The 26,000-nt window shown below is 47.2% G+C and overlaps 2 protein-coding genes across 2 annotated transcripts in view; one reads left to right on the forward strand and one right to left on the reverse strand.

The window, feature by feature from the left end:
• The window catches only part of LOC119339157 (ethylene-responsive transcription factor 1-like), a 5,361-nt gene extending 2,984 nt beyond the window's left edge, over window positions 1-2,377 (forward strand). Inside the window, exons 2-3 of the mRNA XM_037611303.1 lie at window positions 499-805; window positions 1,701-2,377. Coding sequence (XP_037467200.1) covers window positions 499-805; window positions 1,701-2,377 — 984 coding nt within the window. The remainder of the gene's footprint in view (window positions 1-498; window positions 806-1,700) is intronic.
• Window positions 2,378-3,051: 674 nt separating this feature from the next.
• On the reverse strand, window positions 3,052-7,284 carry LOC119341588 (probable LRR receptor-like serine/threonine-protein kinase At2g23950). Its single transcript, XM_037613460.1, has 11 exons — window positions 7,056-7,284; window positions 6,834-6,966; window positions 6,672-6,743; window positions 6,424-6,567; window positions 6,236-6,307; window positions 6,069-6,128; window positions 5,861-5,967; window positions 5,469-5,600; window positions 5,034-5,396; window positions 3,837-4,228; window positions 3,052-3,730 (listed from the first exon to the last, which is right to left on the reverse strand). Exons 1-11 carry the CDS (start codon window positions 7,156-7,158, stop codon window positions 3,368-3,370), a joined length of 1,941 nt encoding a protein of 646 aa, XP_037469357.1. The 5' UTR covers window positions 7,159-7,284; the 3' UTR covers window positions 3,052-3,367.
• Between the last annotated feature and the right edge of the window lie 18,716 nt (window positions 7,285-26,000).

A 26,000-nucleotide genomic window follows, 5' to 3' on the forward strand; every position in this document is an offset into this window, starting at 1 on the left:
GAGGGCCGCAAGCCTTAGGGTTTGGGTGGGGTGGGGGTGTGTGGGGTGGGGGTGGGAGGGGAGAGAGGGTGGGGCCAGCCCAAGTGGAACACAGACTATGCAGCGCCCACGAGCTAGGCGCTGCACATTACATGTGTGGCGCCTAAGACTTAGGCGTTGCACAGGTGCGTGTGGGGCCGCAGCTGGACCAGGGCTGCCACGCTAGCAGGATGTGCAACGCCTAAGTGATGGGCGCTGCACAGTAGGGTGTGGCGCCCAGCTGTCGGGCGCCACACGAAAGGGTCAGCAGAGTGAAATTTTTTTGAAAGCAGGTCAGTTTGTGAATTGATTTCTGCCTCAGGTCAAATATGTGATTTCTGCCGACTGGCCTCGCCCCCACCTGCCAACCCACACCTGCTGCCTTGCTTAAGTAAAACCTCTACCCGTTTACCAATTCCAGCGAGGTCCTTCTCCTAGCGACAACAGCGACACGGTACGAGCAGCCATCATGTGTGGCAGAACATTAGTCGCGGACGTCGAGTTCCCGTGGTGACGCGGAAGGTGATGGAGGTCACGGTGTGGCCCGAGAATAAGAAGCACCGACGAGGAGGTGGTGGGGGTCGACTCTTCACGGGGCACGGTGGGCGTAGGGGGCTCGAGCTGGACAACGACAAGGAGGACTTTGAGGCCGATTTTGAGAAGTTCGAGGTTGACTCCAGGGACTATGACCTGGAGCTCGGGCGCGGTGGAGTTGATGAGAAGGAAGACGACGACGAGGAAGTTGAGATCAAGCCCTTTGTCGCCGTCAAGAGGTCCCTCTCCCAAGGTATCAACCTTAGTTCGCTTGGACTAGTTTTTAATATGTGTATCATTACCTTTAGCGATTGATGTGTACTACATTCGTCTTGGTTTGTTAGCCTCCATCATATTTTGGGTCAAATTTTAACAAAATAATTGACTAGTAAAATATTAATGCATGTCATAAAAAATATTTTATTGGTTAGAATTGTGGTAAAAAATGTGACCTAAAAACATGAGGGGGGCTAGTAAGCAGGACGGAGGTAGTAGAAATTGGAGATTGTGCGATTGGTCCCAAAAGGGTTTGGTCGTTCGATTGGGTAGAAGAGAAATTTTGCAGGGGATGCTATTGGAAGGCTATGTTTGGGCGGTGTTATTCCTGTTTGTTTAGATTGGATGTGCTATCATGGAGTGATTTTGGTGAAGGGTTAGTCCTTTTCCATTCCTTTGTTGTGTTCGGTCGGTAGGCTATTTCCGCGGAGGTCTGGGCCTCTTGAATTGTTTCCTTGTTAGATGGTTGTAGGTGTGTGTTAGGAACCAAGGATTTTTCTATGCTTGGTTTATTTATCAGTCTAAATGATTATTCTACTAACCATTGAATAAGACTAAAAAATATATCCTTGATTCTGCATCGTCTGTAATGCAATTTGTAGATTAATAATTGCAGAATGATGTCGAAGGTCTATCACATGAGGTATGTTTATCAAAACCCTAGATTTTTTATTAAGTTGTGATTTTAATTTTTATTTATTTGTTTTGTGGGTGACTGATGATGCTTTGACCCGAACTTGACCAATCATGGTTCAGTGTTCATTGTGATCATTATATTTTACAATAAATTCATGACAAAATTATTTACTATCTGTGAGAGAAATTTGTCAGTGTTGATCCCTCTTAGCATTGACATTGATCTTCCATTGCAGATGACTTAAGCACCATGCCTACTGCTAGTTTTGACGGTCCTTCAGAAAGGCCAGCAAAAAGGAAGAGAAAGAACCAAATAAAGGCTATCTGTCAACGCCCCTTGGGTAAGTGGGATGCTGAAATCAGAGATCCTAGCAAGGGTGTCCATGTTTGGCTCGGTACTTTCAACAGTGTTGAAGAAGCTGGAAGAGCTTATGATGTTGAAGCACGCAAGATCCGTGGCAAGAAGGCCAAGGTTAGCTTTCCAGAGGAACCAACAGGATTTGCTGACTTTGCATCAAACCAGCCACCTATTCCTGCAATGAACTCTGATGCCCCTGTTGAAGCTCCTGATATGGATATCTATTCTGACCAGGGAAGTAACTCTTTGTCCTGCTCTGACCTGGGCTGGGAGTATGACACCAACAGTCTAGATATATCATCCATTGCTCCCATCTCTACCATTGCTCAAGGAGCAAAATCTGCGCTTGTCAAGAATAACACCTATAACTCATTGGTGCCTCATGTTATGGAGAATATTGATGTCAATTTCGAACCATGGATGAGATATCTTATGCATGATAGCGTGGATGAGCTGATTGATAGCCTACTGGATTTTGATGTGACTCGGGATGTCGTTGGCAACATGGACCTTTGGAGCTTCGATGACGTGCCCATACGTGGCAAATTTTTCTAATGGATTCAAACCCTGTATATCGGGACAAAGGGTAAGCCTTTGCAATTTGGATGTTCAGTCTGAGGTTGATAATCTGTTCATTACTCTGAAATTTTTGTTCTGTGTTTCAGGAATAAGACTAAGGAAGATTGGAAAGCACCCTATTGTCACCTTCGGCCAGCATATGCTTATGTCCAAGCTTAGATGCAAAAGGGTTGCATCCCGGTTCTCTTTTATAATCGACCATTTCCCTAGTTGTCTGTCTTTGTGTGAAGACATTTATTAAATTGATCAACCATTGTATTTATCTTTTGTCAACTTTTATGTCGTCACAACCATTTCTGAATGTGAACATCATGGATATGTGTTCGGTTTGCTTTAATCTGTGTGTCTGACCGCTTTTTCCCTTTAGAGAATTATAGGGTATTGATGAGAGATGCGCTTAGAGGAGTATATTTGCTCCTCTTGAAAAGTGTGGTTTTAAGTTTTAATTGACCCCCTCCTTTTTTTAGTTGGCGTACTATATTTCAACTACATATTTGCACATATTAAATCCAAACATAATAATTAAGGTTCACACAATTCACGAATTTCACAATTTTTGAGTTTACAGACCAAATTATTCAAATTGAAACACACAAAAGGGTTCAAATGAAGTAAAGAGCACGATAAAAGTACAAGTATGAAGTGCTATAGAGATGACAATGATGGTCAACAAGATCATGAAGTTTTGTATGAAATTCTCGGTTCTCGATGCTTGTGTGCCGAAATGGATTCCCGTAAAAGAGAAGCCAGCAAACAAATTTTCTTTACATTTTTCTAGGGAAAACGAAGGCTTGATCAGAAGCTACACATCTCGTCGTCTAAAACTGAACATCTTATACTACTACTCACTATGAAACTACCACTAGCTAGCAACAAATCCAATCCCCATTCTCCCCCCACCCCTTTCTCTTTCTTTTTTCTTGAAGTGCTCTGTATTTGGCTGTTCTTTCTGAATACGCAGCGCTGCTACCTCGGTCCAGACAGCTCCATCTCCTCCGCCATGTCGATGGACCGCGCCTCATCGCTGCCGAGGCTGCTGCCGCCGTTGTCATGGTAGTCGTTGAAGGAGCCCCACCCGTTGGGGTCGCTGCGGTGGTCGTCGCCAAGGCCGTCGTGCGGCGGCCGGTTGGTGGCCTCCCATTTGTCGGCGAGGCCGTCGCCTTCGAGCATCCGCACCACCTCGGCCATCCTCGGGCGGTGGGACGGCTGGAACTGGGTGCAGAGCAGGGCGACCTGCACCATCTCGGCCACCTCGATCCTGTCGTAGTGAGGGCCCAGCTCCTGGTCGACCAGCAGGTCCAGCATCTTCTCCTGGTGCACCTTCCTCACCTTCCCAATGAACAGACCAAACATATAGTATATCAGATACAAAATGCTCTGGTGTTGAGCGTCAATGGAGAGTACAGAGTAGAGAAGTATGGAGTTTGGCGCGTACCCAGTCAAGCATGACGCCCTTGTGGGAGAGGCTGAGGCCGGAGCCCTTGCCGACCTCGAGCGCGCGCTGGCCGGTGACGAGCTCGAGGAGCAGGACGCCGAAGCCGAAGACGTCGGTCTTGTCGGAGGACTGGCCCGTGGAGAGGTACTCGGGGGCGATGTGGCCGACGGTGCCGCGCACGGCGGTGGTGACGTGCGAGTCGCCGTGGTCGAGCAGCTTGGCGAGGCCGAAGTCGCCGACGACGGCCTCGTGGTGCTCGTCCAGCAGCACGTTGGCGGCCTTGACGTCCCGGTGGATGATCTTGGGGTCGCACTGCTCGTGCAGGTACAGCAGCCCCCGCGCCGCCCCCACCGCGATCCGCTTCCGCGTCTGCCACCCCAGCGCCGGCTTCCCTGCAACATACACGCCAAACCCCAAACATCATACATACATACAAGTGGAAACTACGGTGTAGATACGTTCCCAAGGGTACCATTGTACGTGCCAGATACAGTAGCGTAGCAGGTAAATAATGCAAGCTGCAACAGCGACCAGACACGAGCTGGTAGTACTAGCTGTGTGTCTGTGTGCTCTGCCGTCTGCCCTGCCCTGCGCTGCCCTCCCTGTCGCGGCTGCAGCGAGCAGGCCGAAAGGAAGCATGAAACAAAACGTAATCCTGGGCTGCGCCTGCGCCCTAGTACTACGTCTACGCCTCCGGCGGGGACCATGTACGTATTCATGGTCAGGGAGTGGGACACGGCCGCGGTTCATGGCATGGCATAGCGCCTGTGAACCGACCGGGGCGGTGTTCGTGGTCGTGCCCTGGCGCCCGTGCCCAGCCGTAAGTGGCTACTGGGCAGTGAAGTAACTGTGCTGGCGCACCGCTCCAGTAGTCATGGTGCAGGGGCGTGCCGGGCGCCGCGGCAGGCGGTCAGGATGCGGACAAAACGTGAGCGCGGTGGCCTGTCTCGCCTGAGCGGCGCTCTGGGTAGGCGGGCCACGGCCGGCAGCGACAAGTACAGGGCGCGGTGGGCGCGACCACGCCTGAGGCACTGACTGGCATGAGCACAGGGCGGGGCGGACTACGGCCTCCCATGCATGCATGGCTCCTGCACCATGGTCCCCTGCACGCGGACCGCCCCGTCGATCTCACTCCCGTTCACGGCCGGCGCCAACGTTAACGTGTATGTAATGCGTCGGCGCATGTCACGTACGTACCTCGGAGGCGGGCGGCGACGGAGCCGTTGGGCATGAAGGGGTAGACGAGGAGGCGCTCGCCGGAGGCGGCGGCGCAGAAGCCGAGGAGGCGGAGCAGGTGGCGGTGCACGGCGAGGCTGATCATCTCCACCTCCGTGCGGAACTGCGCCTCCCCGGACGCGCCGCTGGGGTCCTTGAGCCGCTTCACGGCCACCGCCGTGCCGTCGGCGAGCCGGCCCCGGTACACGTCCCCGAACCCGCCTCTGCCCAGGATGTTCCTGGCGCTGAACCCGTCCGTGGCCGCGTGCAGCTCCCGCAGCCCGAACTGCCGCACGTTCCCCAGCCGCGCCGCCACCCCACCCTCCACATCGCGGCCACCTTGTTCTGCATCCAACCCAATAATCATTGACATGATAATATGAGTGACAGAGGAGGAGGATCGACGGCGGCGGTTACCGAGGAGGGAGGGGCAGCGGTGCCGGCGCCGGCGGCTCCAAAGAAGACAGGACACGGCGAAAAGCAGCAGGGAGGAGGCGCCCAGGCCTGTCCCTACTCCCACTCCCACCGCGCCAGCCTTTGACCTGCTCCCTGCACACACAGGAATGCCCAAACAAAATTAAACGTTGATGATCCCCAGCTGCTGTCCCCACAGTACGGGATGAGAGACGTCTGCTCCCAATCGCAGTCGCAATCGCAGCAATCGCGCGCTACAGGGCAAAGGAAAGTGGGGTGGAAAGGAACGGAAGACAGAACTCTCGCTCTCCACCACGCACTCCGAGAAAGCAAAGCAAAAGCAGCCACGACTGGACAGGCAGGGGTAGCATAGCAATGGATAGAGGTGTGCTCACTGCTGCTCGGGGTGGACGTGGATTCCAGCGGGAAGGGCCCGGTGGCCGGCGCCAGCGCGGCGGCGCAGTCGACATGGCTCCCGCAGATCATCGGATTGCCCACGATGCTGCACAAGACACAAGCACGAGTTCATTCGGTTAAAGAAGTGCGGCATTGGGTTCGACGTGTGCTCTTTAAATCAAATTGGGCAAGAAGACGAGTGCGCACTTGAAGCTTCTTGCTGGGAATAGCGGAACAGGGCCCGAGAGGTTGTTGTAGGACAAGTCCCTGGGGACACACACAGGCAGCAGCAACGGGCGTCGGATCACGGGTTAACTCAAATTCAGCCGATTAAAAAGACGAAATGGTGGGGATGATCTGCTAGTAGAGCTTACAGGAAGGAGAGCTGTGGGATGCTGGCCAGCGACGCCGGGAACGGCCCCGACAAGCTGTTGTTGTTTAGCTTCCTACGGCGAAAACACACAGAGACATAAGCATCTACGAGTAGTAATTTAACTGTTCAACGATCTGGTAGCGGTAACAGTGGGGAGGGGTGTAGTGTTTTATGGGGCGGCTCACTCACAGGTACCGGAGCTTGGAGAGGCGGCCCAGCGTGTCGGGCACGCGGCCGGAGAAGCGGTTGCTGGAGAGGTCCAGCGTCTGCAGCCTCGGCAGAGCGCCCAGCTCCGGCGGCAGCCGCCCCGTGATGTTGTTGTTCTGCAGCAGCCTGAAAATTACAGCTTACAAGTGAAATCAGCATGTCTGAACTGAACTCTGAAGCGTACACAAGCAAGCAACCAACAGAGGTTCTCTGGAATGATGATTACTCACACTTGCTCGAGATTAGTGAGGTTGGCGATCCTCCCGGACAGGGTCCCCGACAAGCCCTGGCTGGGCGCTCCCCTGAAACGCGGCCGCCCGAGGTTGATTAGCGGAGCTGCAAGGAGGAAGACGATACGGGGGGAAGGGGGCGACGGAGGTTAATCAGCTTACAGGCCAATGACGAGGTTGCGGGGGGAGCAGGTGATCATGGCCCAGCTGCAGGGGTCAACGGAGTCCTCGTCCCAGTTGCTCAGCACCCCGTGCGCGTCCACCAGCCCCTGCTTGATGGCCACCAGCGCCATCACTGCACGTGAGCATTCAACAGGTGATTAAATTAATCCACCACGACGGCGACAAGCAGCGGCGGCAAGATCGAAGAGCGCGCGCACGTACCTTCGGCGTTGAGAGGCTCCGAGGAGAATGCGAGGAATGGGGCGGCGCAGAGGAGGAGGAGGACGACGGGAAGGAGTGGAGGGTCAGAGACAGACGACGCCATTGGAGAAGCGGTGGGGGGATGATGGAGGCGAGGGGCGCCCGAGGAGGAGAGTGAGAAAAGCGTGGGAGGGAGGGGAGAGCAGAGATGATGGGGGTGGCCTCGCTTTGCTTTGCTTTGCGTCGCTGCTCGCTTTTTCTCGGTCTCGTGTCGCCGTCGTAAGACGGTGCAAGAGAGAGAGGGAGAGAAAGGGTAAGAAAAGGCTGCATGCATGCGATTGCCATGGCATCTTTCGTTCGAAAATCGATGGGACGAAAATGATCGTTCATGCCGTGGAAACTGACGGGTGGGGCCGGGGATGCCGGCTGGCCGGCTGATTGCTCTGTTTCGGAGTTTGTGTGCTGCGTGTTTTCCTTTCTGGTCCTGGGTGCTGGGGCTGGAAACGAGCCTTTATTTTGTTCTTTTTCCTTGTTGGGCGTGGTGTTGTTCTTTGTCATGGGTGCTTGCTCCGGGACAAAATTACTGTTCTGACCCTTAAGAGCATGGTTAATAGTATAGCCAGCTGCTGGCTATAAGCCAGTGCCATGTCATCTACAGCCCATCTTATAGTCAACATGTACAATAGTAGATCAAAATAGTGTACTACTTTTTTATCATGTGGCCCACCTTTCATTCTCACAAAGTGCCTAGGAGCACGTGCTAGAGCTGGCTCTTCACGAAGAGCCCGCTTACCTTCTCTCTCCTCTTCTCTTTCCTCCAACTAAGCAGAAATATACTAGTTTATTCCTTACAGCCCGCTGACTCAGCTCTATTGTACTTGCTCTAAGGCAAACTAAATCCCGATTTGACCTCGTTTCAAAAAAAAATCGTTTCTGACCTTTTTTGATGACGCCAAGGTCCCTGGCGTCTGGGTTACGAAGCAAACGCCAGGGCCCCTGGCCCGCACTGCCCGCCTGCCCGTTGACCTGCTGACGTGGCAAAGGGGCCAGACGCCAGGGACCCTGGCGTCTGGCCCCGGTAAGTGGATAACCCCACCGGGAGAGTGTGTGGGTCCCACCCCACACACTTTCCCCAATCCAGCCCGAGCTTGAAGAAGAGCTGCTGCCTCCCCACTCTCTCTCACCCCTCAAGCTCCCCCCTCAAATCCTCTCCAAAAGGTACATCCCTTAGGCGGATCTTTCCATCACTTTGTTGCTCTTGTTAATCTCTCCCAAATCATCCAATTATTTTTTGTTAAGTCTTGTTATTTTGGTAGCATTTTATACATGTTGGTGGAACCCTAGTTCATGTTTTCTCCCCCTTATGTTAGTGTGAATGGCTTGGTTAACTTTGATAATATAGTGCTATGCATGGTGTGTAGTAGGAATATATGTTTGTTGAGTAGAAAGATTGGGGGTTAGGGTTAGTTAGTGATTAGGGTTAACTTTGCTTAGTGTGTTAATTAGTGATTAGTGATACTTTTGTGGACATCACCAATAATTTAGTGTTGATATGATTTGGATATAATAAGATGTATTTGGATAAACACCAATTCTCATTGAAGTCTTAAATGCATTCATGTTATTTTTAGATGGAGAGACTTGTTAATGTTCATTACATTGACAAGGAGGCATTCTTGAGTAACAATGCCGACACGGGTGAGGAACCATTGGTTTTTGATACAAGCCCTAGCTATGAGGATGTTGTTGCAAAAGTGAGACAAGTCTTGAAGTGGATGGACACCAATGTTGATGTTAAGTTAATAGGAAGGTATGATGTTGGAGTTGGAGCCAAATCTCGCTTGAAAAGTATGCCTATCACCTCGGATTTGCATTGGGATGTATACAAGGAAAAAGTATCCCAATCGGAAGACAAGTCACTTGAATTGTTTGCCACCAAGGTTGAATCTCCTCGGTTTACCTTTGATTTGAACCGGCATGTCTCTTCCCCAATGGATGACATGAGCGAGAGGACAATGGTGCCACTTGTTGAGCACAGGGTTGTGGTTGATGCCCCCAATGTTTATCCCCCACCACGTCCCCGTGTACCAACTAGCAAAGCAAATGAGGTTGAGTTGTATGCCCCCAATGCTTCTAGCCAACCACCAACTAGCCAAGCAAATGAGGTTGAGTTGTATGCCCCCAATGCTTCTAGCCAACCACCAACTAGCCAAGCAAATGAAGTTGAGGTGATTGCTAGTGACGGAGTAATTCAAGAGGATGAAGATGCTTATGATGACGACGAAGAGCAAGAGGAAGGGTTTCATGGCAATGATGTTGGTGACTTGGATGTGTACATAGCGCAAAAGGACATGGATCGTGACTTGCCTTTTAGGCGTCAATATGCGTATGACTCGGATGACGAGGGCCCAGTTGAACAGTTGGACGAGGATGGATTCACAAAGGAGGAGAACCAAATCCACTTTGAGCTGACGGGCTTACAAAAAAGAACTCACTTGTTTAAAGATCTCGGCCTTGCCCATAAAGCTGTTGTTGACGGTGGAATGAGAATGACAGCGATTGAGCCAACACCATGCCCGGATCCAGGAGAACCAAGGGTGGAGAATGAGGACGAGAATGCTTATTTGAAGAAAGGATTGAAGTTTCTGAGCTTGCCTATGCTGAAGTTTTGGTTGGCTGACTATGCCATTCGAAACCATAGGCCAATTTATGTTGAGCACTCCGACATGAAGTTGCGTTACACCGTGGTGTGTGAGCAAAAGGAATGCACATGGAAGGTTCGTGCAAGAAAGCTTAAAGAAACCGAAGAATGGGTGTTAACAAGTTGTGATACCACTCATAGATGCAAACCGCCATCGAAACGACTTAGAAAGACACTCCGTCAACTCACATCTGAGTATCTTGGATACAAATGGATGAAAGACATAGCCTTTGATCCCACTGTGAAAGTGAGGTTTCTCATGCGGACGGTGAAAAAACAATTTGGTTATGAAGTCAAGTATGGAAAGGCATGGAAGGCAAAGGCAAATGCTATTAGGATGTTGTACGGTGGTTATGAAGAAGCATACAACCAGCTCCCAAGGTTGTTGGCCGCCATTGCACATAGGAACCCGGGCATGTTTCATGTGGTCGAGGATCACGAGGGAGTGTTCCACCGTGCCTTCTGGAGTTATGGACAATGTGTGGAGGCGTTTCAGCATTGTCGTCCGGTCTTGTCTATAGATGGCACGTTCTTGACCGGTAGATATAAGGGCACACTAATGGTAGCAATGGCGCACTCATCAAACGACAACGTGTTGCCGTGTGCATTTGCTTTGGTGCCTTCCGAGCACCAAGACAACTGGGAGTGGTTCATGGGTCATGTTAGGCACAATGTGATTGGGGCTAGGGAGGTATGCATCATATCGGACCGACATCATGGCATACTCAAGGCAATGGACATTGTTATTCCAGGATTTCCAAAGCTTCCGTGGCCAACTTTTACCGAGCATGTAAGAGCAAGGAGCTCAGCAAACACCTTACCCATGTATGTGTGGCCTTCACCACCCAAGGTTTCGATGCTCGGTACAACAAACTCTTTGCAGCGGTGAACGAAGGGGGAAAAGACTTCTTAACTAGGAATTTAAGCGAGAAGCACAAGTGGGCACGCACTCATGACGATGGTGGTTGGCGATATGGCGACATGACGAGCAATCTCGTAGAATGTTTCAACAATGTGTTGAAGGGTGCTCGTGCTTTGCCGGTGACTGCAATAGTGGAGTACACCTTCTTCAAGCTTAATGAGTACTTTCAGAGGCATTCTGAAGAGACTGCAAAATGGATAGGTGAAAAAAAGGATTATCCAGAAAAGGTTGATGAATGGTTGCAGTTACAAGCAAGCAAGTCTTCACGGCAACAAGTTATCATATTCGATAGACTTGAAATGATCTATCAAATTGATGAGCCAGGTGGCACAACACGAGATGGTAGACAATATGGTGGTGCTGCATTTGAGGTGAAACTGAAGACTCAGTGGTGCCAGTGCGAGAGGCCTAGTAAGTATCATTGGCCATGCTCGCATTTGATAACGGCAGCGAAGGCGAGAAACATACATGTTAATGATGGAAAAACCGTGAGGATGCAAGAGTTCCATGTGGAAGCTACTAGGTTGACATGGGCGCCAAGATTTCACCCTTTCTTGGACCAATCACAGTGGCCTGAGTACCATGGCCCTCATATTAGGCCAGACCCTCTTCTGAAGGTGGAGACGAAGGGTAGAAGGAGAACTAAGAGGTTCAGGGGTGATATGGATGACCTGGCTGGATACACTGGCATGAAACAATTTGGTAGCGGTCATTTCATGGAGGCTCCTGACATTATCAACTGTGGGGTGTGCGGTGAAGGGGGACACAATGAGCGGACATGCAAAAATAAGAAAACCAAAAAAAGAAAAACAAGTCGTGGAGGCGGCACCGATAGTGAAAGAGGTGGAAGAGGTGACGGTGGTGGTGGTCGAGGAAGCACGAGTGTCAGAGGTGGTAGTGGTGGTCGTAGAGGGAGCACAAGTGCTAGAGGTGCTAGTGTTCGTAGAGGGAGCACAAGTGCTAGAGGTGGTGGTCGAGCTAGCACAAGTGCTAGAGGTGGTGGTCGAGCAGGCACAAGTGCTAGAGGTGGTGGTGGTCGAAGAGGAAGCACAAGTGCTAGAGGTGGTCGTAGAGGAATGGTTGATAATGGATCGGCCTTCGGTTATTTGCTTAATCCAAATGGTTGATCTAATAATAATGGTATATTATTTGTTCATACAATTCCTAGCATTTATTCATTTACTGTATTTATGCATTTGCTCTCTTTATGTCTTGTGCTAACAATTGTTCTTTTTGTAGGCATGGCTTCATCCGGTTCCAGGACGAGGCTGGCGTGCGCGGACCAAGAGGACATGCCGAAGACGTGGTTGGAGGCCAGTTTGGACAAGGAGAAGGAGAAGGATGTGCCCACACCACCATGTTGGTGTGGTGATGTTTGCAAGCTGAAGGTGTCCACTGACCGCAACAAGTCATGGACAGAAGGTAGAAGGTTTTTTGTGTGTCCCAACTATGCACATGATCGTCGAAGGCCAACTAACGCATATGACGTACCACCGGTATGTTAGGTGTACATATAAAAAACATCAACAAGTTGTCACTCATATGTCTAACAAAATCATGGTTTATATGTAGTCCCCTCCTCCACTTTGCAAGTACTTCACTTGGATAGATCACGAGGTACCAAAAGATGTCCAAGAGGACCAACGTGCAGATTGGTTACGGAGGCAGCGCCTATTCGAGGAGTCCTATGCACGGGGATTGGAGCGGGAGCGTCGTGAGAAGGAGGCTCGTGAGCGCAAGAAGCGTGAGCAAGAGAGGGCACGCAAAGAGAAGGCGGCTCGTCAAGAAGAGAGGGCAAGAAAACTTGCAAGGGCTCGCGATGCACGAGAGGAGGACGAGGCACGTGACAAGAAGGGAAAGTGGCCCCGTACTACTCAGTAGACAAATGGAAAGGCACCAGCGTCGATGATGAACTATCGAGACTTTGTTTAATGTATGAACTTATTATTCGAGACCTTGTGTGGTCATGAACTATTTCTGTCATTCGAGACTATTTGAGATTATGAGCAAACTATGTTCGTCATTCGAGACTAGTTAGTATGCTTTGTTCATATTTTTGGTTGAGAGTAGCATGCTTTGTTCATATTTAACAGTGTTTGCTAGTTGCTAAGCAAAAACTTTAACAAGCTGTGTGCAAAAACACCAGGCCCACACCCAGACGCCAGGGTCCCTGGCGTCTGGCTTGCTTTGCTCGCGTAGGTGACCAGACAGGCTGTCTGGTGTGTCTGATGGACAACCAGACGCCAAGGTGCATGGCGTCTGCCCCCCACACCCAGACGCCAGGAACCCTGGCGTCTGGCTTGCTTTGCTCGCGCAGGTGACCAGACAGGCCGTCTGGTGTGCCGCGCAGGTGAGCAGATGTGTGTTTGATGGACATCCAGACGCCAAGGTGTGTGGCGTCTACCTCCCACACCCAGACGCCAGGAACCCTGGCGTCTGGCTTGTTATGCTCACGCAGGTGACCAGACAAGCTGTCTGGTGTGTCTGATGGTCATCCAGACGCCAAGGTCCCTGGCGTCTGGTGTCCAGAAAGCATTCTTGTCTGATGGATAAGATTCGAGTGGATAAGATTTTGGGCCCACCTCTACCCCTCTCATCCATTCATCTCCACCTCTACCCCTCTCATTTCACTCATATCCACCCACTCTCACCTCTAGCCCTGCCAACGTCACTCCCTTGTCCAGCACCCTAACCCCCCCTCAGATCTCTCACAAATCGGTCCGGTTTCACCGTTGGATCTTCAGGATTTCGAGACTAGAAGGTAAATCAACTCCACCCCCATTATTTGGTTGGTTTAATTTATCATACTTTTGTGAAAACCCTAGTTTGTTTTCCTCGTGGTTTAATGTATCATAGGTTAGCTACTAAGAGATTTGTGTGTTGCAGATGGCTAACGAAACTCAGTGGGTGCTTAGCCCTGTTGTTCATGTGCATGGCTTGTCTCCATGTATTGTGCAAGTTAGTCAAGTGGACCTCACTTTCGATTGGATGAAGACTAAATTCATGTTGAAGCAAGGGTTGAAGGAAGAGGATTTTGTGTACTACGTCAGCAGGAGGAAGTCAGATGGCCCCGGGGAAAGAAAATTGGTTGACATAACTGATGATGACAAGATTCAAGAAATGCTGGAAGAATGGGAATGGAAAAGGGTTGTTGACTTGCATTGCTACAGGAAACCGAGTTATATGTGATGTTCATGTCGTTTCAACCATCGTGGTCATGAACTACTTATGTCATTCTAGACATTGTATCACATGAACTTCTCATTCAAGACTATTTGTGTAATTTGAACTATGTTTGTAATTTGCTATGTCATTCGAGACATTGTATCGTAGACCATCGTGGTCATGAACTAAGTTTGTAATTTGAACTATGTTTGTCATTTGTCAACTATAGTGGTATGAAAAGACTATGCAATGCTTATGTATGTATGTTATTCGAGACTACAAGTGAAAAAAGACAAAACTACAAGTGAAAAGACAAGTATTGTCTACACCAGGACCAGATGCCAAGGACCCTGGCGTCTGGCTCCCTGCTTTACCCTGTTTCTGGTGTCAGTAGACTGCCAGACGCCAAGGACCCTGGCATTTGGTCCCCTGACTTACAGCCAGACGCCAAGGACCCTGGCGTCTGGTCCCCTGACTTACAGCCAGACGCCAAGGACCCTGGCGTCTGGCACCCTGTGGCATATAAATGACTAAATCACTCCTTATCACAGATTTCATCATTCATGTCAAACATTCATATAAACATTCATATAAATGACTAAATCACAGGAAACAACAATTAACATAAATCACATCATTCATGTCAAACATTCATAGCAACTTCACGAATCCGGTGCAACTTAATTCGAACGGCAACAAGTTCATGGAAAGAAACGACAACAAGTTCATGGAAAGAGACTACACCAAGTTCATCGAAACAAACTAGAACAAGCTCATTGAAACAAACTACAACAAGCTCACTTCTTCCTTCCTCTCTTCACGATATCTGCAAGTGTATGCTCCTCCTCTTCGCTAGCCTCATGCTCCTCCTCTTCGCTAGCCTCCTCCTCCTCTGCATCAATGTTGGACTTATATCTTTGCATTCCCGCAGGCATAAATTGATGAGGATACTCCGGACTATGGAATTGAGTGTTCCATATCTTCTTTCTACCTTTCTGGCCCGGTATCTTAGCTATTGCTTTGCCTTTTTTAGAGCGGGCATTGCCTTGTGTCGGTTGTGTAACCTGTGATGGTTGTGGAGCATCAACATCATACTCATGATCCTCTTGATGTGTTGCATCATACTCATGCTCATCATGATGTGTTGGCTCCTCTTGATGTGCTGGCTCCTCTTCATTGACCTCCTCCTCTATGTCCTCTTCGTTCTGGACATAACGCCGTTTATTAGCTCTGGCGGCGCGGCTACCTGGTGCATACACGTCACTGGACTGAGCACCATGGCAAGAAAGCATAGCTGCCATCTTATGGAACCGCTTCTTGAACTTCTGCGACAACACAAAATATGCTATGATATGAGATGCAAATAACTAATCCGCGAAAAAAACTTTTATAATATATTGCGACTAACCTTCGTCGTGCTCCTAAGAGTCCTCTCAGATAATGCACCACCAGGTGGATGACTCAGTGCAACATTGGCATCGTTGACGCACAGAAGCAACTCTCTGCCCTGCAATTCATGAACACACCAAACTTATGTATTTGAAAGAAGACAACATGATGCAAGTATGTTAGAATAGGTCAAACAGACTACCATTTCGTCATGCATCGGTGCGTAGTCAACATGAGCCCCTCTGGTGTCTCTCACAGCCGTGTTGAAGGTATGATAACCTTCTGCAGTCTCCGGGTCTTCAGACACCAACTCCGACCACTCCTCGTGAGTCCAACCTGGCTTCAGCTTTAACCGGTAACGATCCGCATACCACACTTGATACTTCTGATATGCTGACTGATTGTGAGGTTTATTCTCTGATTGCACTAACGTGTCTCTTTGATTCCAAATTTCTATCCACGCACGGTGTTTGTTTGCCCAATCCGATATATCCTGATTGTTCCTTCGATCGAACCTACAAATGATGCACGGGACAAAGCATTAGCAAACATTGACTTATTCAATGCTCTACTACATACTCAAGGCATGCTTGCTTACCGATGCAGAGATAGCATTTCCTCCTTGCTCTCCTCAATTGGAATACCTTGTCTTTTTCCAAATTGTCTTGCCACACGGTCTACAAAGTGCCACTCGACTGCGAAGAAGCATATCATTGGGCACCTCGCCCGCCAAAGATGGCTATCACACGTGCACATCTCATTAAGATCAAAGTCACGATCTTCCACATAAGGCAACCAATGTACCTGCAAAACAAAGAGATACATTGTTAGCTACATAAGTTTCATTCTTGACTAAATTTTATCTCATCGAACTTCTCAAAACCTGCTCAGCAGTCAAGGTGTCCAGCTCGTTCATATAGCACTTGTATCGCACATGCGAGCTTCCTGTGTAGACTGTCACTTGTTCCCAATAGTAAGCAAGCGTAGGGCGCCGATATGGATCATCATCATGCAACCCGTCATGATTACCTCGTGGGTTTGCCATGAGGGGGTTCTTCAAATCGGGTCGTCCAACCGGGATCCGCTCCCACATCCACACGGATAGGCTCCAAACAAACCCAGACAATGAGGATGTACCTCCCTTCCTCCGACACGCCAAGTCAAGCTGCAATCAAACAAACATGTTAAATATGGAGGCGCATGACAAATGCAAGATAAATGGTTGCAAATATCTCTTACCTGACGATACAAGTATGCTAGTGCGGCCGAACCCCAGCTATACTGGGTATCCCAGTTATTAAGTGGCTCCAAGAACATCCAGAGGGCTGAGTTCCCGGTTGCATCTGAGAAGACTACCTTGGTTAGTACATACCAAAGATAGGCCCGCGCGTACTGCTGCACAACCACGTCATTGGCATCCTGAGGGCACGGGTTGGTGTTTCCTCTAACCAATTTTAGCCAAGAATGCCTCACTTTCGCGGTATCGGCCTTGCCTTCCTGAGGGCCCTCGGGCTGAACGCCAATTAAATCGGCAGTCCGTTCTCGCCAATTACCCACGCTGACACGACCGGTAACAGCTTGTCCATTGATAGGAAGGCCGCTTATCATAGCCATGTCCTGTAGGGTCATCGTCATCTCCCCACATGGAAGGTGGAAGGAGTGAGTCTCCGGCCTCCAACGATCCACAAGTGCGGTCAGCGCCGCGTGGTTCACCGGCGGAGCGCGTCGCTTAAACTGCAACACGAATGGGAGAAGACCCAATCTCCGAATGTAAGGCTCATACCGTGGGTCGTAATCAAAGTCATCAGCGGAATGACCCCTCATGCGCATAGCAACTACAACCTGCAAATAAAGTGATGTTTTAATAATCAATACAAGAACACAAATGAGAAACAACGAAAATTGACCCAGTCTTGCTTCTTACCTGTCCATTCTCAATGGCACGAGCACGATGCTCCTTATCCCACTCATCGATTAATCCGTCATACCAAGGTCCATCACCATCCGCCATCCTACAAAAAAATTCACAAACATCTATGAATACATGAACAATATCAAACAATTTCCTTCTCCAAGTTTATGCCATATGAAAACACCACCATTCTTCTCAAACATAACCACATCATTTCTTTCTTCTACATATGCACACATATCATCTAGAGTACCAAATTTCACCATCAAATATATTTCATAATCATCATCCGCCATTCTATTGAACAAATCATGTCACACACAATAATCAAATTTCATCATCTCTTTTGCATAAAAAAATTTGCCATCTATATATTCAACTATATTGTCATACCACTTCACATTTTTCTCTTCTTCATATGCACACATAAATATTCTCAAACATACCAACATCATCTCAATCAAATAAATTTGTCAAATAATATGGTGTCACATATGCAAATACATATCATCTAGAGTACCAAATTTCACCATATCTTTTGAAAATATAGTATGCCAACAATAGGATTATCTACACATACACACATCATCTATCAAACCAAATATAGTATGCCAAAGTCTATTTTACATACACAAATCATATATTCATCACCCCTCTTAATTCAAAAAAAAATTCCTATGGACAACATATACACAAAACCGAATTGATTTTACCTACATGTTCAACTACACATCATCTACTGCCTACCTAATCATCTATCAATTACACAAAATTTCCTAAAAATAAGAAACCATCTACTCATCTAACATCACCTAGTGTTGAATAATGCATCCAATCAAAGAGGGGAAAACAAAAATAAATTGGAGGGAATGGGGGAGAATACCTCAAAGAAGCTTGGGGGGGTCAGATCTGTGAGTTTGAGGGGTTGATGGAGTAGATCAAGGGGGGTGGTGGTGGGAGGGAGAGAAGGGGCGACGAACTGCCCCCTGTTCGTCGAACAGCCAGAGAAGATGAGATTGGGATGGGTGGGCTGGCCCCGCGGCGTTATCCACTTACCGGGGCCAGACGCCAGGGTCCCTGGCGTCTGGCCCCTTTGCCACGTCAGCAGGTTAACGGGCAGGCGGGCAGTGCGGGCCAGGGGCCAGACGCCAGGGACCCTGGCGTCTGCTTCGTAAACCAGACGCCAGGGACCTTGGCGTCACCAAAAAAGGTCAGAAACGAAAATTTTTTTGGAACGAGGTCAAATCGGGATTTAGTTTGCCTTAAGGGTCAGAACAGTAATTTTGTCCCTTGCTCCGGGAGGATGAGTGGAGCCGATCTGTGGACGAAACATGTTGCAGGGTGGTGGTGGTCATCGTGTCATCGTTTGAAGGGAACCAAAGGGCAGGTGCTGCAACGGTGCTTGCCATTTTGTGCACACATGTCATGTACATTCACACAAGTTGGACTAACTTGCGTCTTATCATATGATCTCGTAAACATGTTCTTTTTATATAATTTGAAACCCCTGACCCCTACATTATTGTGATGCACACAAACCATTCTTGTAAGCAGAGTACCGAACAATTGCAACTACGACCGACCGACCACTACACGATATGAAACTAACGCCTACGACCTAAGTCGACTGCTTCCGCACCGACGTCTTCAAGAAGGGATACATGCCCTAGGTACATCGTTGCCATGTTCAACCGGAGACGGACTGGACAAGAATTCTCATCCTGATTGTCGAGACCAGCCAATGAAGACCAACACAAAAGCAAGTAGGCAACGCCTTCAACAAGGTAGTTGCGCAACTTCGTCGCCTCTGAGCCCCGACGATAAATATCAGGACAAGAGTTTCACTCCGGATATGTAGCGGTGTTCCAATCAACCTCTCGATGATGGATTGTTCGATAGTCACATCTCCTGGTATTCCATGCCAGAGCCAAAAGGTATAATAGCCCCCTAAACCATTTTCAACGTTCTTTTTTACTTCTGCGTCATCATGCCACCATTGCATTGCAATAATTAAACATGATCATGATAATTGCATAATAATTTTAATATGGAAAATTCTAATTAATACTTATATTACGCATTTATACCACCTTGTCCCTTTTTGTCCTTCAACATCAAGGCTGACTCCCAAATTTTGCACATGGTGTTATTTAGTCAACAGAGGGGTACCATAAAATTTTGGTAATGTTAATAATCTGACGTCGGATTTTTCACATGGCAAAAGGAACATTTTTATGGCAAATTTAGTTGTTTCGAGGACGAAAATTTGCTTTAGCAAGCATGGCAAATATTTGCCAGGATTTGCCATGCATGCGAAAGAAAATTATCATCATCGCGACAACTAAAATATGTTTGATTTGTTATGCCAAAAGACGATTGATTTGTATCGAAGCCTTAATTTTTGGGGGGATTTTAGACCACTCCTATCTTGCACTTCTAGTTAAAACCCTCTTCTTGCTCTCCTTTTATTTTAAATTTAAATTCAATTCAAATCTTGTTTAGACCTTATGAATGTTTAAAGGAGCTTTGAAATATGTCAAAGAGGCCACATGCATATTTCGGCTCTTTTCGAATGCATTTGACCCTTCATATAAATTCAAAATCCTCCTTTCTTTTTTCTATTTTAAAGGAGATGAAAAATCATAATCTAATTCAACCCCAATGACCAATTAGAATTTTCGACGCATGGTCCCATTACCGTAGCAGTAGCTGGCATGCATATAGCTCCACCTAACCTGTGCTGCAGCCCGCCCATGATTAATCAGCGCGTCTTGATACATCTCAGATGTATCTATAATTTTCTATTGTTTCATGCTATGTTTATATCACTTTGGCATAGTTTTGGCACTAATATTATTATTTTTCTGGACTAACTTGTTAACTCATTGCTTAGTGCTACTCTGTTTTCTGCATGTTTTTGGACTTTCAGGAAAATCAATTTTACGGAGCTCCAAAAATCGAGAAAAAAATCAAAAAAAAGTTGTGCCACGAAGCTTCCAAAGTACATGGGCCCCACGAGGCTAGGGATAAACTAGGGGGTGCCCGCGTGGGCCCCCTGGTGCTCCTTTCCACCGCCTCTTGACACCTATATTTTGTGTTTGCCCTATACCCCATAAGTATCGAGGAGCCATACCTTTTTGCTGCCGCACCTCTCTGTCTAGAAGCGATCCAAACTGGAGGTATTTTCCGATACTCTGCAGGAGGGAGAAACCATCTCGGTGGCCATCTACATCAACCTAGCTACCACCATGATCGTTCATGATTCCTTTTGACCATGGATCCATAGGGGTAGTTAAACGATTTTCTCTCCCTTGTTTCTCCGTGCAAAGATCACATGAGCTCCCTACATAATAGTGATCCATCTGATATAATTTTTGGTTTGTTTGTTATGGTGTGATTAACTGTCACTTTATTTGCGCTCAAGATCACAAAGAGTTGGATCAAATCACGGAGGTGACTAAAGGACAATAATAAAACAAATAGGCTAGGGCTAAAGGCTTCACCTACAGTTGTGTGCTTGCGCTCGAGACCATATCTAGATAATCAACATGGCAATGGTAAACAATGTTACATAAATTTTGTCAACGTGTTAGTGTGGAAGATGCACCCAAATAACCCCGCGACCGACTACTACCGAATCAAGGTACCATTGTCCAACCAAGGCCCTTCCAGCACACGTGGGTGCCTTAGTTATTAAGGAATAACCAGACCAACACATTGGGTATTTGATGATTACGCCTTATCTACCCCCAGAGACCAACTTTCAGCTATCGTACTAATATTACTTTCACTGACGTTTGGCATAGCCTTCGACTCCTCTTTGCCCATAACCCCTCCTTGCTCAATATTCGATATCTTGGGTACCTGCAAGCCCAAGGACTGAGGTAGAGACAAGAGACAAAACTGTTGTGGACCACATAGAAATAACGTTAACTCAAAGTAAACAAACAATCCCTTAACTCGCATACATGGGGCTTTGTATGGTAACCTCATACCCTGAACTAGGAGTTAGTAGTGCCTTTGCCAGACTTTCCAATTGAACATGACGCGGGTGATGCAACTCGGCAAGGAGAAGGCGAAACCATGGTGCTACACTACAATGAAACTTTAATTGCTTACCATGGTTTGATGTTATAGTTTTCATGCTAAAGCCGTTGATAGGCGTAGATCAATGGAATCTCTCGGGCACATTTTAAAGAAGGAATATATGAAAAGCACCGATCAAAGTCAAATCACCGCATAATTAATAAAACAGGAAGGTTTGAAGAGATGACTGACGTAAAAGGCTGTGAGCCTCTTCTTGAAGCTTCGTTCATCAAGTTACTGAAAGTCCCCGGGCTAGACTAGTTTTTGGCGAAACTGGGTGCTCTTTGTCCAAAGGAAGGGCAAAATCCACATGCCAATTCCAGTTTCATAATTGGAAGAAGGAATAGGAGGTTCACCATCAGAAAGGCACAGGACAACAAACTCTCTTAAATCTTTCTTTGAATAAGTTTTTCACTTGACTTGGCTCAACAGATGCTATGCCTTGGTCCTTTGCCTGAGGGAACTACTCATACATCGCGAATAAATCACAAGCAATGGACATTGTAAAGACTGATACTTGCAGATGAATGATTATAAGTCTTACAATGATGTTGATCGTGATGTACCATCCATTACAAGTTTTGTGCCTAATGGAGATGTAGGCCATGGTGGAGATGGCGATGCCGATGGCGGTAGCCTAGCGGCTCCGATGAATGTTTTTCATGTTCCGTCTTCTGGCTGCAAAGAGGTTTTCTCTCCTTTATAGTGCAGACCTGTGGAATGGGTTTTCGGGGCGCCTCCAATGTGAATCAGCTCAAGACACCTTTACAAAGGTTTTCACTCCAATATACTCACCTATTGGATGTAATAAGATCTTATATTCTAAGACAGATGGAGTAGTTATTCAAAGACAAATCAGAGTGATTATCCCATAAAAATCTGAGAATGTTCAGTTTAAACATGGGTGATATAAGTGAAACTTCAGTCATCTGTTTTCATGCAACATGGGGTGAAAACATAATCTTCGCACCAATCCATCGTCTCACTCGATATAGACATAGTTTCAGTCTCATATGACTTTACTATTGGCATTATGTTGTTGCTTATTACCTTGTCGAACGATTAAGTCAGTTGTGTGCATTTTAGCTACACGGAGATCGGATATCGTTCATCATCCTTTATCGAAAAAGCTGAGCGACCACTAGTACTTGAGAAGCCGACAATGAACCATCGAGCGCCTGTACCAGCGCTGCTTTAGCATTCACAAAACGAGGCCTACAACTTGATGGTCTTTTTGCTTCGAAGAACAAATGGTGGCTGCAAACACCATGAGTGGTAATCACCGGCTTTGGCATCGTTAACAGAGGTCAATCAGCAGAGAGATGATGTGGGCGTCACAATAATAGCACAGCACGGCATCACATTTCCCTGAAACGTGTCCCCCCGAGCCACACGCACAGCACGCGTTTTGTTCCTTTGAAATATTGTTCGGGGCCGGTGGATCTTGGTTCTTGAACCACACTATCATGCGTTAGCTGCGTAGGCCAACATCGGCATGCTCTGCCCGGTCTGCGTAGCCTGGACATCATGACCAGGCTGCTGGACGACCACCGGCGTCGAGGGCTGCACCCCTACTGTAAGTTGCACAAAACCACCAGACCACGAGTGGCTGACCTAACCCCACCTAAGCAATCTGATAAGCTTTCCGTTGCGGCGGTAAGAGGGATACGGGTTTTAGTCTCCCGATGGTAGCTCAGATGTCGTATGAATGATTATCATGAAATTGTAAGTGTTGTTATGACTGTAATCGTAGCTAGGGCTTTGGATTTTATTTAGGTGGTTACTAGTCCACACTCAGTCGCCCACACTAGAAATGATGTCCTCCTTGTTCAAACCCCGAGGAAATGAAAATGATTGCCTCATTTAAGACATGCCATTTGATCCAATCTTGAGTTCAAATCATTTTCAATGATACTATGTGTGTATGCCCTTGGAAAAAAAATTATATGAGACCAGGCCTCATATAAAGCAGGTGAGACCCGCCCTGATGGATGACACGTGGCATTCACAAATCACAAAGTATCTAATCTCTCCCCCCCTGATTTCAGGTGGGGGGTGAGGTAGATGCTTTGTGATTTGTGAATGCCACGTGTCATCCATCAGGGCGGGTCTCACCTGCTAAACCGTGAGACCTGGTCTCATAGAATTATTTTCCATGCCCTTGTATGTATGGCATGCTTTATTGCACGCTTTCCTTGCGTGTATGCCCATATATATAACTGCACGCGGGACTTACAGGGAATTGCTTGTGAACTACTGTAACTGCACCAATTCTGAAACTACTACTCCTCTGTCCCATAATATGAAAGTGTTTTTGATGTTACACTAGTGTTAAAAACGTTTTTACATTATGAACGGAGGGAGTATTTGCTAATACAAGTAAGTCTTGTAGTTCCTAATATTTTTCTGCTGAAAATAAATCTATCAATTACACTATGCTCTCTAGTTTTTAAGCCTCAGAGTTAATTCAGGTCCTCAATTTGGAGTTGCGTCATCCGATTTTGATCGAGTCAACATTTCTCAAGAAACTCAATTCTTTGAATTCACTGTGCCCCCTAGAAATTCAATTATGGATTTGGTTCACATTTTAACCAGGTTAACAATTTTCCAAATTAATCGGGTGCAACCGGCCTATGGAAAATATCAATCTTACACACCTCTCACGGTTGCACCACCTAGAAGCACCAACATGTATATTGTAGCACTAAATAATAAAGTACATGCAGTCACCGATGCAAAAAAATTCCCCACATAAATATGGGTTGATTAGCAGATAACACAGAATCACACTATGAAACGTTCACCAAAACACCGCACTATAAATAAAAAGAAAAAACACTCCATCATCTGCCCTACTCGCCAAACCAAATATTCCCTCAATTCCAAAATGTGAGGTGTATTAGTTTTTTTATTATAAAAAGTCATTTTTTAACTTTGACCAAGTTGAGAGCCAAAAATATCGACATCCACAATACTAAATAAATAAAATATAAAAATTCATTTTATGATGAATCTGATGATACCGATTTGGTGTTATGGACATTGATATATTTCTCAACCTATTTAGTCAAACTTAAAGATGTGTGACATTTCAAAAAGCTAATGCGCCTTATATTTTTATGAAAACAAAGGGAGTGCATTTTTTTTAAAGCATCACATGAGCCGTTGCTGGGCCGTCCACTGCCTAGCGCGCCACCGCATCCCCCACGATCCTCTCCGCATCCTCTGCTTGCAAGAGCCGGAGACGATTGATCATCTGCTGGTTGGCTGCGCCTTCGCGCGTGTCACTTGGCATGAGATTCTCGCAAGGTGTCGGCTCACCACTACTCCGCCGGATGGCGCGACATGTTCATTTGCCTGGTTCTCTCCGGCGATGGATAATTGACCGGCCTCCCTTCGCAAGGGCCTAGGTTCTATTGCCATTCTCATTGCATGTATGGAAGCATCAAGCCGCTGCTATCTTCGATGGCCTCACGCCCTGCTTGGCTGATCTGGTTCGTACCATCAAGGATGAGGCGCGCTGCTGGGCCGCGGCTGGCGCCACGGGACTTAGCTCGATCATGCCAACCCAAGCTTTCTTTGGTCGATAAGCAAACGCCGCATACTGCTATTTTTTTTTCCTAGTCTCTTCTTACCACTGATAGCATTCTTACCAGTTTGTAAATGCTTAATGTTTTATTGACATTGCAGTGAACAAGTTGGTTCTTCTGCCACATCTTGCAAAGAAGTATGGCTTTTGTGGCACAGACTGCTGGGAGCTTTAGGCAGGAGATTTGTATAGTTGAAGTTCTTGTGTAGAGCAATCCCTTGACCTACTGTACATAAATCTCAAAGATGAGAGGAAGCATGTGCTCTCTAAGTGAAGATTGTGTGTCTTTAGCAAAAGCTGAATCTCATAGAAATGTAACGGCCACCGCCAGCAGAGTGCAAATACCTGCAAATTCCACCATGCATGTATATAAAGAGCTGAAATAGACAGCAAATTAGTTAGTCGTGGCCTCATTTTATCTATGACCATGCATGCCGCGGAAGGTGCAGTATTCCTGACACTTGTATGAAAGTGGCTTTACTTGCAAAATGGCTTTGGAAGTTGGAATCTGAGGATGGCTTATGGCAAAATTTACTGAGAAAGAAACACTTGGCTTCTGAAACCTATCTCTTGGGTGCAGGCGAAGCCTGGAGATTCTCATTTTTTGGCAAGGGCTTTTAAAAGTGAGAGACCTCTTTTATCACTTCTGTTCTAGAGTGGTTGGAGATGGGCGGGGAACTAGATTCTGGGAGAGTAGTCGGCATGGTGGTCAAGTTCTATCTTCCAGATTTATTGCCCTGTAGAAAATTTGTTCTGAAACTGGAATCACTATTGCTGAAGTTATTAATACGGGGTGGAATGATTTTAGGTTCAGAAGACTCTCACTGGTGAGAACCTGAAGAGTTGGTTTATAGCATTAGAAACATTTGCAACACTGTAGTGTTATCTGAAGCTGCAGATTCAGTCAAATAGAGGCTGGGTGCTGCTGATCCTTATGAAGATGGTGATCTAAACTTGATTTTTTAGGTTGTAGCCAGTGCTTCTGTGCTTACTGAGGGGCCAGTTTTTTTGCCTGGATGTTGTTAATTCCGTGGTTTAGCTGACGAAGTTGCAGCCTCATTCCCTACTTGTTTGTGTTTTTCTTTTCCTTCAGGCTAGGCTCTTCTCTATTGCTATGGTTTCTGATATATGAAATCGGGGGAAACACTCTATTAAAGAAGGAAATCAGGGATGACGATCTGATCAGCGGAGTGTGGTGTTTT

Source organism: Triticum dicoccoides, chromosome 7B (assembly GCF_002162155.2).
Source record: "Triticum dicoccoides isolate Atlit2015 ecotype Zavitan chromosome 7B, WEW_v2.0, whole genome shotgun sequence".
Classification (NCBI taxonomy): Eukaryota; Viridiplantae; Streptophyta; class Magnoliopsida; order Poales; family Poaceae; genus Triticum; species Triticum dicoccoides.

Bases quoted from the DNA above. Each gene is read 5' to 3' on its own strand.
- LOC119341588 (XM_037613460.1), bottom strand. From the start codon at position 7,158: ATGGCGTCGTCTGTCTCTGACCCTCCACTCCTTCCCGTCGTCCTCCTC. The intron at 6,967-7,055 runs GTACGTGCGCGC...GCTCACGTGCAG, and splicing joins GGAGCCTCTCAACGCCGAAG to TGATGGCGCTGGTGGCCATC. The intron at 5,968-6,068 runs GTGCGCACTCGT...TGTCTTGTGCAG, and splicing joins TTCCCAGCAAGAAGCTTCAA to CATCGTGGGCAATCCGATGA.